The sequence below is a fragment of the Falco cherrug genome, chromosome 8, assembly GCF_023634085.1.
Source record: "Falco cherrug isolate bFalChe1 chromosome 8, bFalChe1.pri, whole genome shotgun sequence".
Classification (NCBI taxonomy): Eukaryota; Metazoa; Chordata; class Aves; order Falconiformes; family Falconidae; genus Falco; species Falco cherrug.
Genome location: NC_073704.1, coordinates 31187898 through 31202313, shown reverse-complemented (window position 1 = coordinate 31202313; position 14416 = coordinate 31187898). Strand labels below are relative to the sequence as shown.

General features: G+C 41.1%; 1 protein-coding gene across 1 annotated transcript in view; it reads right to left on the bottom strand.

The window, feature by feature from the left end:
* The window catches only part of PDIA5 (protein disulfide isomerase family A member 5), a 102089-nt gene that overhangs the window by 43615 nt on the left and 44058 nt on the right, over nucleotides 1-14416 (bottom strand). Inside the window, exons 9-11 of the mRNA XM_055718481.1 lie at nucleotides 12650-12741; nucleotides 12476-12547; nucleotides 7842-7978 (exon numbers count right to left, since the gene is read on the bottom strand). Coding sequence (XP_055574456.1) covers nucleotides 7842-7978; nucleotides 12476-12547; nucleotides 12650-12741 — 301 coding nt within the window. The remainder of the gene's footprint in view (nucleotides 1-7841; nucleotides 7979-12475; nucleotides 12548-12649; nucleotides 12742-14416) is intronic.

The following is a 14416-nucleotide window of genomic DNA, read 5'->3' as shown; positions in this document are numbered from 1 at the left end:
TCCAGGCCAACGCTACTGCTTTTATCACTGGATCATGCTTTTTTATGACTTTACCCTGCTCAAAGAGCACAAGCTGCTTAAAAAAGACAATAATCTTATATGAACTGTGTGCTCTAGCATCAAAAAACCAACACAAAAGAGACAACGGACTCAGTCATTACTGTCTTCACCCTTTTCATTTCATATCCTATCAAGTTTTACTGCACAAGCTAGTTATTAGGACTTTTATACTCTCCACATTCCTATTTATATTAAGTACCACTAAAAGCCCATATTGATTTTTATTTTTAAACCCTCAAGGAACATAAATGGGATGGTCATTAAAGGAAAAATCCATGTCAGGTTCTTCATTTTTCCAGTTTGCTGCACTTTCAAGAACTCCTGTTTTAATGCGTGATGAAATCTCCACTGGAAATCATTGCTGTAATTAGTTTAATGAGGCAGGTCATTGCACTGGCAGGTCATTGCACTGAACTGTTTACAGTCCCTGAAATTTTTAGTGATATTCAAATATATGTTATATCAAGCAACATCCTGTTGTTGACTTGCATGCTCTTAAATATTGATGAACCTAGGCTGAGTATCCCAGTCCTCCCCTCTCTGAAATCAATAGTTAGACCCTGCTTACTTCAGTGAAGGCTGATTCAGAAGCCAAGAATTTACCTGTTTCTACCTGGTTTATATGAAGAACATATCTGTTCCAGGAGCCTGCCAGGAACATACAGCTAAAAAGTACATACACACAATGAACAGACACTTGGCACAATTTATACTTGTCCAGGGAAGCATTTTATTATACGTTCAATTAAAAAGGCACTAAGGCAACATTGAAGTTGGGTACCTAAGGGATGTAAAGAGCCAGGAAACACAATACTGAAACTGAGGCAGATCTCTTCACATGTCTGTTCAGACTCTTAAACAGCAACACTCACCACCTGAGTGTCCTTGCACAACACTTCACTTTTTCAGTGATCGGGGTATTGCAACAGCCTGTCCTGACATCTGCACTGCTTCACTAAGAAGCCCAGCAGAGCTAGGTACTGCCTACGACCTACACAACAGTCCAGAAAGTTTGCCACCTTCAAAGCTTTCTCTATGGGCAAGGAGAACATTTTTGCGGAGTCTAGTAGGCACAGGATTGAGCCCACAGCAAGCACCTTGACACGTGGCATGTCTCCTTGTGTATCGTCCCACGGACTAGCACACATAGCTATATCATGTGGATACGGCACGTGCCAAGCTTCCAAGTGCACAAATACCCAGCCTGCCTTACACACTAGAAACTTCCAGTAATCATTTCAGGCTGCAGCCAAGGCAGCACAGAACTGCTTGCCTCTGCTTTCTTCACTGACTACAGCACCACTGAATAATGGGCACAATTATTTTTCAAGTACTGCCCACATGGAAAGTCCAATTTAAAAAGCAAAGATCATTGGTGAGGTTTGGTTGTCAAAGCTTAAAGACGTTTTAGGAAACTAAAGCAAACCCTTGACTGAGGACTACATCCTGCCAAGCTTTTGCTTCCTACTCCCTGCCATTTCGCACAGTTAAAGTAAATATTGAAAACACAGCTCTTCTCTGCAACTTCTGCTGTTCAGTAAGCTCTGCTCACACACAGTTATCTTCGACCAAGGACTGATCAACCCTATACAACTGGAAACAATGGCAGAGTGCAGACACAGAGGAATACCGGAGTAGATGCTATTACTGCAGCCGCTGATGCTCTTCCTCAGAAGCTACCTGAGACCTCTCCATAAGAAGACCAGACAGATGTATAGCTTCTTTTCAAAACACCTGTTTTAGCTGCTGCCAAGGCTGAGGCCTGAAGGCAGACTTTTGGTGATGAAAAAGTACTTGCCCCCTGAACTAAACTGATATCATCAATAGAGACAAGCAGAAGCTTCTTATGAAGAACTACCACTAAATGATGTCAAATAAATTAAAAGGGTTCCTAGCACAAATCTAACAAGAACAGCTTCCCAGCTACCTATGGAGTTATCCTAGATGCTGTACACCTGAAGGCAGATACCAAAAGCTACATAGCCACTGAACACAGCCCACATTCTATTTTAAAAATCACATGTCAGACATGAAAGTGAAAAATAAAAATTAAAGGTTATTTCCATCCATTCCACGTTCAGTGCTACTTGTTATTTGGATAACCCACAAGCCTTTAACCTCCACTGGTGCAACCACACTGATTTAATTTAAAAAAGATATCCTTGACTGAATCATGAATTAGTGTAGAAAAACTTAAAAATGTTATTTATTTATCAGAGGCTGCCAATGTTAGGCTGCTGCTGACCTGTGCTAGAAAGGCATTTTTTTCAGGCTGTACAGTAAATTAATTCTTCAGCCTTTTCAACTCGTGGCCTTTCTGTTGAGGCTGCCAACAGATGTACCAATTAGCATTCACTGCAATGGTAGCTTGCTTTCACAAGGAACCAGTGGGGGTCTGAAAAAGACTTATAGTTGTAAAACCCAGTTTGAAAAAAAGCTTTGTGCGCACATTTTGGGTTTGCTTTACTTTAAACATAGAGTGAGCAATGTATTCTTACATCCTAATCTTACCACATACAGCAGTAAGAAACGTAAGTCCACTGAAACCAATGATGGTGGGCTGGCAGGGAGAGAGCCAAGTTCACTGCTTGGTTAGAAGCTGGAGGTCTTCATCTTGTACTGGGCTAATCGGTTGGCATTCTTATTAAAGAGTCCACAAAATGGCTTAAAACCTTGGGGTTTAATGCACTGGAGGAAGGAGGGAAGGTAGGTGTGGAAAGTTGTTTTTCAAAGCTAAATTGATAAAACAGCTCCCTGTGCAATTAAAAAATTAAAAACCTGCACAGGTTAACTGTTGGCTTTGCAAAGCACCAGCTGCGTAATTTATCAGGTTGGTTTATAAAGGGACTGAAAAATACCCAAGGACAGGAAACAAATTTCCTGGACATTTCAACAACACATCAGAACTATAGTGCATTTTATTATCTCAAGAGGGGTTTTTTGTCTTCCCTTCCATTAGGGGGGAGCAAGAAAAGGCGTATCAGGGCTGCATCTCCCAAATTTCCTTGCATCTCTTGCAGTTTCCAAGAACAAATTAAGGAGGGGGAGAAAAAACCAAAACTCAAAAACCCACCACAAAAAAAAAGGGGGGGGGCAAAAAAGCTGCATTTTCCCAGTGATCACTTCTTATCAAGGGAGGAAAACTGTGACAGCTCCAATATCCCGCTAAGAGTACTGACATTTTTTTCTAACCTTAAGTCCTGCAACAACAGTTTATATAAAGTCTCTGAAGAAATCCTATGAAGAAGGCTGGGAAGAAGGCAGGTTTAATGAATTTAGGCTCACATATAAGGAAGAAATGTTGCAGGAAAAACATTTTAATAGCTTAATCCTTTAACAAGCAAATGCACACTCACACTAGCAGTACTGCCAAAGCAACTTTTTCCGCTCTGTTACCTCTGGCATCAGTACTGGCCCACAGACTTTGCTATGGCTGATGGGGTATGAGAAGCAGGAAAAGCAACCCCAAGCAATGAGAGCTGACTGACCACCACCACTAATCAGCATCAGAGACTACTCAGATCTGTGCCTGTTGAATGTGCATGGGAAGGCTACAGCTCGTGGTGGTGCCAGGACATTATTCTGCACAAGACTGCAAGAACAGGTACACTTTAAAATAGCAATGTCATTTGTGTTAAGAAAACATAATGGAAAGTAGCTCCTGTGCATGAAAAGCAGACACTTTTAGAACCCATTTCTGAACTGACTTCAGAACTTCAATCCTAGAATTTAAACATCTTTCAGTAGCATTTGAATTGACTTATCAGCAACGTGGTTATGTTTATTTTGTGCAAGACTGAGATGTGCTTTGGAGAAAAATGCCAAAAATATAGAAAGGGATATTTGTGGGGTTTTTATTCCTTTGACAAAATCCAGTTAGGAAGACTGCAACCTGCACTTATCTGGGAAATATTTTGGACATAATTATTTTTAAAAATTGCATTCAACTCAGCAGTTTCATGGGGAAACTGAAAATACAAACAAGGGCTTTTTGTGCTCAAGTGATTCAGGAGTATTAAGTCTCAGCGAGTCCCCATGTCACTAAAACATTTAACAACACCTGACTGGCAGCATAACCTATATTTAGAGACATTCAGAACCCAGCTGTCATCTTGGGCATCTAAATAAATCGATCATATGTAGGCACAGATATCAAGCAGCACATACAGACATGGAGTCTTTATTCTCATCGCTAATAGAAGACTATCACAAGTGGCATAGGTGCCTTTATTTATGTTATGGTTCATAAATAGCTTTGGTTGGTGCAATACATCTTCTGTTACAGACTTGGAAATAGGCCCGCTAACATAACTGTGTTATCTCACATTCACAAATACGATCAATCCAAGGAAAAGCTCCAAATCCTTTGGGGGAAAGGGCCATTTATTTGTTCTTTTGTACAGTGCAGGAGATCTCAGTTCATAACTGAAGGTTTTGGGTAACACATAGAAAAAACACTTCACATGTCTGCAAGACTCTAGTCTGGATATATCCGGGGTGACACTATGGTCACCACCAGCAGTCACAAAATTCCAGCAAAATGCTTGAATAAGGAGCACAACACTGCACACCCTTCACAGATGGCTGTGGAGGGAGAATGCCTTCATGCTCCTCGCTGGTTGGGTCACCGTCTACCTATGCTAAATATTCAGATTTACTGAACATCCTCTTAAAGGCTTTACACAAAGGAGTTTCAGAAGGTTAAAAATCCTGCTTTGTGTCCCTAGTGACCTGCAAAACAAAAGCAGGATGAACTCATCCTGCCCACCCACACTCACCCACGTTTCTTGGGGCTGGCAGTAAGGACTCGAAACAGCATATCTTCTGTTTAATGGTTGTGCTAAAGGATTGCATAAAAGGTATGAGGTCTCTGAAAGCAAGAGGTGCAAGCTGCAGACCTTCCTGATGTGTTCAAATCACACATAGCTGTTCTAGTGGAACCTAGTTGTGCTAGGCTGCACTTAACACAAAATGATGTGACACCTTTAATTGGGCTAGTAAGTGCAACTGATTGTAAATAATTATAGCAGGGCCCTCAGGGATGATCATTAGTAGCCACAGGCATGGAGACCCAACCGGCCACACTCATCACAGCGCCTAATTCTGCAGTTCGTAAGTATTACCAGGGATACATTTGCTTCAGCTGTTATCTTCAGCACTGGGGGCAAGGGGGAAGCTTCTAATTCCCCACACGTCTTTTAATACTACACTCTGTTAATGCATTGGCCATCTGATTACGCAATTAAAGCATCACTGAAAAAATTATTCCTCTAGTAAAAGAACTTCTCACAAACACATGACTGATAGATATGCTAGAAAAACTCCATGTCACATGTATGCTGCATGGTGACACACGGTTTTAAGTACTTGCTAATGCCAGGCCAGTGTTGAAATCCCCTTGCTAATTTTAGTTACGCAGGATATCCTACATTTTGGGCCTATTTTGTACATGTTTCAACTTTTTATTAATACATAACTTTTAGGAAAAAAAAACCCCAAAACTTTCTCATCCTAAGCTACCAAAGTTAAAATAAGTAAGATGTACCCTCATTTATACCGCTTGTTTTACTGGAGTAATTTATCTCTTAATATTCATAAAGTGACTCCATTAGCACATTTAAGAAGTGCTAGAAGATCTTTTAATCGTGGAGATAACTATTTATGATAGTTGTCTTTTGTTAATTAGTTTGTAAGCCTTACACACTCTGCTGAGGATGCCGAGAGAGAATTCTTACAAACACAGATCTACACATGCACAAGCTGGATTCTGCACATAGGCATACTACTACCACCTGAATGTAAATAAAATGCCCCAAATATTCAAGTTGCATTTAAAATGGAGTTGTTCTGGCAAGGAACATTCTTTAGCCCAATTCTGAGCAGCCGGAATCTGTTTATCAGGAGATTGCAACAGCCCAGTCCAGGCATTTAATTTACTTTTAAAACACCATTTGCCAAAGTACTGCTGTACCTTAGCACAGAATGGCCCTCAGAACAAAATACAACTTGCTGGAAGTGCCCCTCCTCTCCAAATAGGTCATGCTATATTGTTACCCCTAAAATTGCATTATTTGTGTTTTAGAAAATATTACAAAAAAAACTAAAAAATGAACAGAGCCCCGTTTGGGTTTATAACTAACTTGAATTTACTGTAAAACTTGATTGCAGTTGTGTGTATTGATCTACTCTTAATCTGACTTCCTAAACAAATAAGGTTTGCAGAGACAACTGCCAATTTCTTCCCTCTTTTCCTCCTCCCAAATACAGGACTGGACTCCTTTACCCTTTTACAAACTCAAAAAACAGCAAAGCTTTTAAATACAACTAGATCTCTGTAAATATACCGAAATCCAGGGCTAGAGAGAGGAAACTTAATCACAAGCCATTGTGCACAGAGAGGGAAAGGAGGGCAATTCCGCAGTGACATTTCTATTTGGCAGCAGTTGCTCAGCCAAACCAGCAAGTGTACAGCTCCTGAAGAGCAGCAGCCCATACTGTCACTTGCACACCAGGGTGCATGGAAATCTGGGGAAGGAAGGAAGGATTTGGGTAACGAAGGATAACTCCTGGGCAAACCAGGCTTCATCAGTTCTGCTACTTGTGTTTTGGTTTTCAGACCATTTTAGTCCTCAGTCCCACTTTCATTAGTACAAATAATCCAGTGAACACAGCAACAAAACGGCAGTCAGTCACCTGCTTCAGTGGATCAAATCCCTAGACATTTTATTGGGCAAAGGAAATTCATTATGGTATGTTTTTCAAATGAGTCTTATGAGCAGACCTTCAAAAAAGGCATTTTGGAGCTAACTCCTGCTGGCTTAAAGGGAAGCAGGATTTCAGCCGCTGTGCCAAGACCCTCCATTGTTCAGCTGTGAACACACAGCCTGCCTCCAGAGACCTAACCTTCAAATCCGTGTCCATGAAACTGAACATCTCACCCAAGTGCAACTGCCAGCACAGCAGCAAGAAGAGACAGACACTGCATCACACAGCATAGCAGATGTGAGCATGAACCTTCCGTTGCAGACACAAAGAATTGGTAGAACCAGCTACGTAGCTGAAACTAGTTTCATCCTAAGTGAACAAAGTGGTTAACGTACTCTTCCAACAAAGTGGAAGGCGAGCAACCCACTGTATTTTATTGCTCAAGCTAAAACCTCAAGTCATGAAAAAAAATCAGCCCAATGCATTCTCAGCTGAACCATAAGCAGTATCACTGCCAGCTCCGCATTAGTTTTCAAAGTCCTGGGGACTTTCTGAACTTAGATCAAGTTTTAGCATAGTTCAGCACAATACATAATGACCATCACCCTTTAACATTGCCATAGAACAAACTGTGGCAGAGGAGTGAAAATGCTCAACAGGACACATCAGCAGCCACAAAGAGGGACTCAGGAGTTGACGGTTCTCAAGTTGAGTTGTTCCATCAACCAGAGCTCTGCTTTGAAAGCAACTACCATAGAAGACAAGCTGAAAATTGGAAATCAGGCTGTAAAATCATGAGTCCTCAGGACTATTCAAGCATCATTACACTCTTCAGTTATGTTTTGATTCTGCCTATGAAGTGTCACTTCCAGCAGCACATCTCTGTCCTAAACTTGGGAGTCAGCAACTTCACAAACATTTCATGCCTTGTGTATTTAACAATCATCACAAACAAGAAAAGCTTGGACTTTAGAGTTCACAGCTCTGTGAAACCTCCACAGAAAATCATCATTGGTCTTGTTAGCAAGCATTTGGCTTGGGGTGCAGAATAGAAAAAAAAAAAACCCAAAACTCACATGGTGCATGGAACATCACTAGCACAGATGAATGATCTTTTATAAACTTGTCGAAGTCCTCATCAGTCAGGTGATAAACTGCATTTTCTTCATCTGCCCAGGGAGTCTCTGGAGCCTGTGGCTGAGGTGCCTGTGGGCTACAAGACAGACACAGCTTAAAAGCAGCTCTTTGGTGCCAAGCAGTCATCTACAAGATGGACCGTGAAGAACCACTTTGTGCAGATGTCCGTATATGTATGACACATTAACCCTACTCAACAGCTTCTGTAATTGTACCCACCCAGAACTCATAAGCACTGAAACACTGACAAAACTGGAGGAGGAATAAAAAAAAATAAGAATATCCACAAGCAGCTCACGAGGACAGATCAGCAATGGAAGGGTTGGTTATTACATGCTTGGTTATTACATTACAGAAGTCAGACACATTTTCTGTTACTTTTACCCTCCTCAGCAGGATGCTCCCCTTCTCACAACATTCACACTTGGTAGGTCACAGGAGCCATTGCAAATGAAAGAAAAAAGCTGCAAGCAGAAACAGTCAATCTAACCAGTCACCTTGAATACTGACAGCATGATTTGGGCTGACAGGAAAAGGAGGTGCAGTGTTGGGACCATAAGCTACCTACACAGACCATTTCCCCAGGAACGTATGGGTTTACCCTGAACAACCCTGTGACCTGGAGAAGTACTGTTATGTCCTCACTCTGCAGTGGGCTTGCAGGCCTAATTCAGCAAAGCTACTCAACTGTATGCGTAAGCTAAAAGGCAAGTGACATGTTCTACCAACTTCACTATGACTGCACATGAGTTTAACCATCTCTGATAGATCAGAGCTAGAGAGACTGCTCAAAGACACAGCGGCAAATCTGGAAACTGAACCCAAGCTCCTCTGGATCAATCCAGTGCTCATCAGCCCACTAAACCACTTTCTTGGCTTTTATTAACATACATTAAAAATAGAATTTGGCAGATGAAAACTAAACTGTGCTAACTGACATTTATTAAAATAGTGTTCACATAAAGGACACCCAAACATATGAACATTTGGAGCCAGACTTTGAAGCTATTTTATCCTTGCCAGTCACAGTAACGAGTTCCAAATACCCCCAAAAATTTTCCAAATTCTTTGGCAATGTACAGGTCTGGATGTGACCCCATCTCTGGTGAAAGCAGATTTACTGTTTTTGATTAAAATGTATTATTGTGTTAGCTGCCTGGAACAAGGAATGGCAAATGGATGATAACTCGTTTATCCTGCCTTGCTCATTTCTAGGCTGAAAGCCTAGTTTGATAAAAAAGGCAATAGAAAGATACACAGATCCAGATAGCAAAATCTGTTGATGTAAGCAATGGGTATGATCCAAGAATATTAAGCAATCCATGCAAAACTGTGATGCACACCTCTCCTGCTGCTTATGTGATAAACGAACCAAGAAACAAACACCAAAGCAGAGATCAGGGCTACACTTGGCCAAGCAGCCAAGACAGAAAAAGAGGTAGGTCCCCATCCACAAGAGTTTACTCTCTAAAAGCTTAGTAGATAATCAGTTTGCTTGTTGCCAAGCCTGTAGGAGAGTAATAACCTGCAGGTATCCTGGCAGAGCGAAGGCTTTCCAGAAAACACCATGACACTTACTGAATTTGGAAGGGGAGGTGGGTTGAGTAGGCAGAGCATGATGAATATAGACACAGTGGCTACAAAGCAGTGGGAGAACACTCTTCAGCAGGACCTGGCATGGCCTATTTCAGTAAAGAATTAGTAGAGCAGGGCACAGGATGTTTATTTAAATGGTCCAATTTAAAATGCTGTGCATGCTAATAAGCCTACACAGGAGTTGGTAAGAAGCATCTCAAAGCCTGGAGGAAGCAACAAGCAAAATCTAAAATTCATTTACAACTGAGACAAGGCACACTCAATGCCTGAAGACCAAAAATAGGATGACAGAAGTCTGGAACAGTTATCAAGAGCTAATTCAATTAAAAACAGAGAACAAGTTCTTGACTTAACTGAATAGCTGGGGCTAAGGAAGGGCCCATGAGGAGTCCTTAAAAACAGCAAGACAAACTAAGCAGCTACTAAAAGCAGCAAGAAACTGTCTGGCTTGCCTGCCATCCAGGCTGATACAGCTATGAATCAGATATTATTTTTTTTAAATTGTGGTATGTACAAGATAGCATCTCTCATGTTAATAACACTGTGAGTTGGTGTAAGGCTGTATGATGGTTTCTCTCTATCTCCTCATGAAAATGTCTGAAACTCCGTAAGATAGTAGCTAGTGCCTATTAGAAAGATAAGAGAGGTTAAGTATCCTTAAGACTGATGCATTAGCACACTCCAGCATAAGAAAGAAGCACCTTCAATAAGTAGTACAAGAAAAGGTGTTGGAGCCCTCCAAACTAGCAGCTCTTGTTCCGAGAGGAAAAAAGATGGAAAACATCCTTTCAGTAATTTAAATAATTCTATCCTTTATTAAGTTATATCATGCCCTCCCCACAAATTCGCACAGATAATCATTCAGCACTTTACCAGTAACATTGAGAGGGGAAAAATAGAGAAGGGGGAGAGGGAAGAGAAACAATTGCTTTTCTTCAGTGTGTACCTAGTGTCCACAAAAAATAGGTCATTTCATATGGCTCAATGTCTGCTGGATTCTCTTATGAGAATCTGTGATGATAACACATGCATGCACAGTATAAAAAGGCACTGGCTTTCCTCAGCATAGGCTGCCATGTACATTCTGGCACTCCTGTGCCCCTGCTCCACAGAGCAGTATCTGGCACCAGGGTGACTTCCTGAAACTATTTCAATTATTACTCTACTCTGAAATATAGCCTATACACTCTGCAGCTATCTAATTACGTTCTTTGGTTTTCCTAAAGCCCTTGCCATACCATTTGACTACTTATACTGCAGATTCCTCAGAGTAATATAATGTTATGCACATAGCAGATTTACCCCATGTACAGTTTTAATTGCAGCATCAATTACTGGCAAAATTCAAGTATGAGTAATTTCTCAATGTGGTTTCCTTAAAAGTTGTACTTATTATACAGAACAGGGGCAAGAAGGCTACTGCTCAGATCATCTTTTGGGAAACTAATAAGCATGCACTAACACTAAGTGAGGACAAACAGCTGTCTTTAGCTCTGGACTGCTGAAATATCAGCCAAAACCCACAGTGACTTGTTAGCAGCGATTATCATTGGAAAGAGCTTGCAGCTGTTTTGCTTTGCCTCCAATAGCCATGTTCACTTGGTGTCACAGCACTGATATAAAGGCACTGCATATTACAGGGATTATCTGGACATTATGTGGGCAGACAGGGGAAAAAACCCACCCCAAACATCTAATGGTTCACATGTGGTATCCCAGAGATAACCACATCCTTGCAAAACTGAAAAGCATAATAAAACACAGCTGATGAAGTCATAACCTTGCTCCAATGGCTGATCATCTCCTCAGCATTGCTGGAGTTGCCATCTAGATCTTTTATATCTGAAGGCTTAATGGACTAAATAAGACTTAAAGACTATGGCTAAATTCCTCTTCTTTGATCCACTAGGAAATACTCACCTGTAGTGTTTGTACCTTCTGATGCTAACAGGAAAGCTGCTGTTATTTCACTTGTGGGCTCCCAATCCTGAAGCACCTAGTCTACCACTGCTGAAGACCCTGGGATACCTCCAACCACAGGCATGTTCCCAGAGTAGCCCCACTGGTACAGTAAAACACATTTATTCTGAGCCAATTTATCTAAGCCATGTTATCACAATGGTTTGCAACTGTCTGTTCCTTCCCATGCAGTTGTTTCCTTCTATTAGCTTCATTTCAAGATTATTTCTGTGGCTGCAGCAAACAAGGGTGCATTACAAAGATGACATAATGCCCAAGAGCCAGGGCTAACTGCTGACTGTATTTCTCCATCACCACACTATCTCTGCTCTCTCCAGCTGCTCTATCAGCTTCCCTGACAATGTGCAATTTGCACCAGCTGAAGAGCCACTATACACCCACTCACACAATTTTTCTGTCTCTCTCAACTGCTAGTCCCATAGGCTCATTCAGCCCCCCAAATATTTATGACTGCAGATAGCTTGCTTTGGGTAGAACAAGATGCTTTCAACACCACTTCATGCCGTAAAAGGAAAGACAGACATAAATTACTAGCAATACGGGCTGCCTTGATCTCTGGTTTGCCTCTGTAAGACACTTTAAAGGCCCCAGCTAAAGGCTGAAGAACCAGTGAGAACTGCACATGTGGTATATACCTTTTTAATAAGACAAAAAACGTCAAGACCTTTTGCAAGGTATTAAGTTCAGGCACCCAAGATCACTGGAAGTTTAAGCAGGCATTTTTAATGAAGCCGAGATCTGTGTATCTGCATTTACTTTGGTCCACAGTCTCCTCCTATTAGAGATGAAATGCAATTGTGAAATGCAAGGCATGCAAGCTAAAAACCAAACATTAGGCAATCTCTCTCTGTACTAGTTTAGCCAATCTCAGCAGGGTAGTTTTGTTTGTTCTTCCAAGAAGAGGGAATGAGGGAGAGATGGCTCCTCCTAAACCATTACATTCTGTAAATAACAAAGAGTGTATAAAAGGTGGAGTGCATGAAGTTCAATGTCTTACTTTTTCAGCCACTCTGCTATATCTGCCGCAGTAGCACCATAGTTCTCAAAGTGGAACAGGAACTTTCCTTTCCTGTTAAAGCAACAAAACAAGTTTTAGTCCTTGCCCTGGAAGATAAGAACATGCAATTATAGTTGTGTATGATTTCTAAAATAGTAGCAAAACGTAACTGACTCAAAATAGCAGATTGTAGGATATCCCCGGACATTGTATTCTTCCTTTATCCTTTCAAATTCAGCAGAGTAAACATTCATCCCCGCAAGAACCTGAAAAAATAAAGCGTAATCATATTGATTCTTACAATACAGCAGGAACATTATAACTTTTTTTTAGAGTTAAGTAAAAACAACTGGACAGGTTCCTACTTCATTCATATTACTCTAAAGAAAGGGGATCTCTGGTAAAAGGCAGTGAAGTTTTTCTGATTTTATACAAGAGGGAACAGAGCAATATTTCAGTCTAGTCCACAGAAAGCCCACCCCAATCAGCTTGTCACCTCCTCCTTGTTCTGCAAGCATCTCTGTTTCTTTTTATTCACCCACTAACAGAAATACCTAAAGGAAATTCTCTCAATGACACTACTTGTGCTATTCTTTGTGTATTTGGATTTTAAGCTACAGTACAAGCCTAACGAGATTTTTTTTTCTTCTACAAGTACATGGCTTAGTTTGCATCCAAACATTAGCTAGGACACAAGAAGTTCCACCCTCATCTCTCTAGTTTCCACTCCAGCAATGAATTTACAATCTCAGCCAATGTCGAGAAGCTCTAACGAGCCACGCACTGGCATTATCCCAGTTCAAAAATGGACTTACTGAATGGCATGGGGAAATCAGCATTATTTGGATGGAAAAGTAGTATGTACCCTATTTCCATAAACTCAGGAAATACCACATGGCATTTATATGCTTTAAATATGTTAACTTACCAGACAGGGTATAACGAGACTTAAGAACTAACCCTGTCCTACAGATAGAGGGGCGCAGAAGCATAGCAACTTTTCAGACGAGCAAGTGAAACAAAAGGCCTCTCCTCCACTTTCCTTACTTCTGTCCCAACCCTTCCTCTACCTCAAAAGCCCTTCACCCCAAGCTTCAGGCTCAGGGCTCCTGAGAACGATCCTGTGCCCTGTCCAGCTGTCTTCTAAAAACTTCTGATCTGAAAATCTGAAGACAGTACTGATTCTGAGTTTCTGTGGGTGTAGGATACACAGAGGTTATTCTGCTGTCAAACCTGCAGCCAGTGAATTGCTGAGATACCACTTCATGATTAACTTAGTTTATAGCATTGACAGCTTAAATCATTTTAGCAGCAGGGTCTTAATCCAAACCCGTCCTCCTTCCTCCTCCCGAACCAGGATTTTCTCCTTCCAGCTGAAATACCACATCACAATTTAATACCAGTTTCCTGACTGCAGCAAACTGCACAGACCAACCAAATGTGCTCAGAGCCAGCATGAAATAAATCTTAAAGCAGAAAATCCTCATTTGAAGGTCAACCTTTTCTAAGAATGTGCTAGAAATTCACAAAAAGATACTTTGTTTTCTCTCCCCTATCCTGAGAAAGGATAAAGGAAAGTTAACTGAAAAGAGTACAGAAATAGGTTTTACACTGTCTAGCCAAGTCTCTTTGAATTTTCCTTGTAGTTCCAACAACCAGATTGACTTAATTCATATGAGATTATCTAGACTCAATTCTCCCCTTCCCTTATCCCCCATATCACCACTTAAGGACAGGTAAATGCAATAGGATCAAGACACAGTGGTTGCTTTATAAAGCAAGAACCAGGTTCATCAACTAATTCCCTCATAAACACCAGTCTACCAGATTTCACACCTGCCATGAACTTTCAGGGGATTTCCTAGGTCTTAAATGAATGTTCTCAGCCATTCCAGGTACTCTGCTACAATGTCACTGTGTCCACCCAGCCTGCAGTGATTG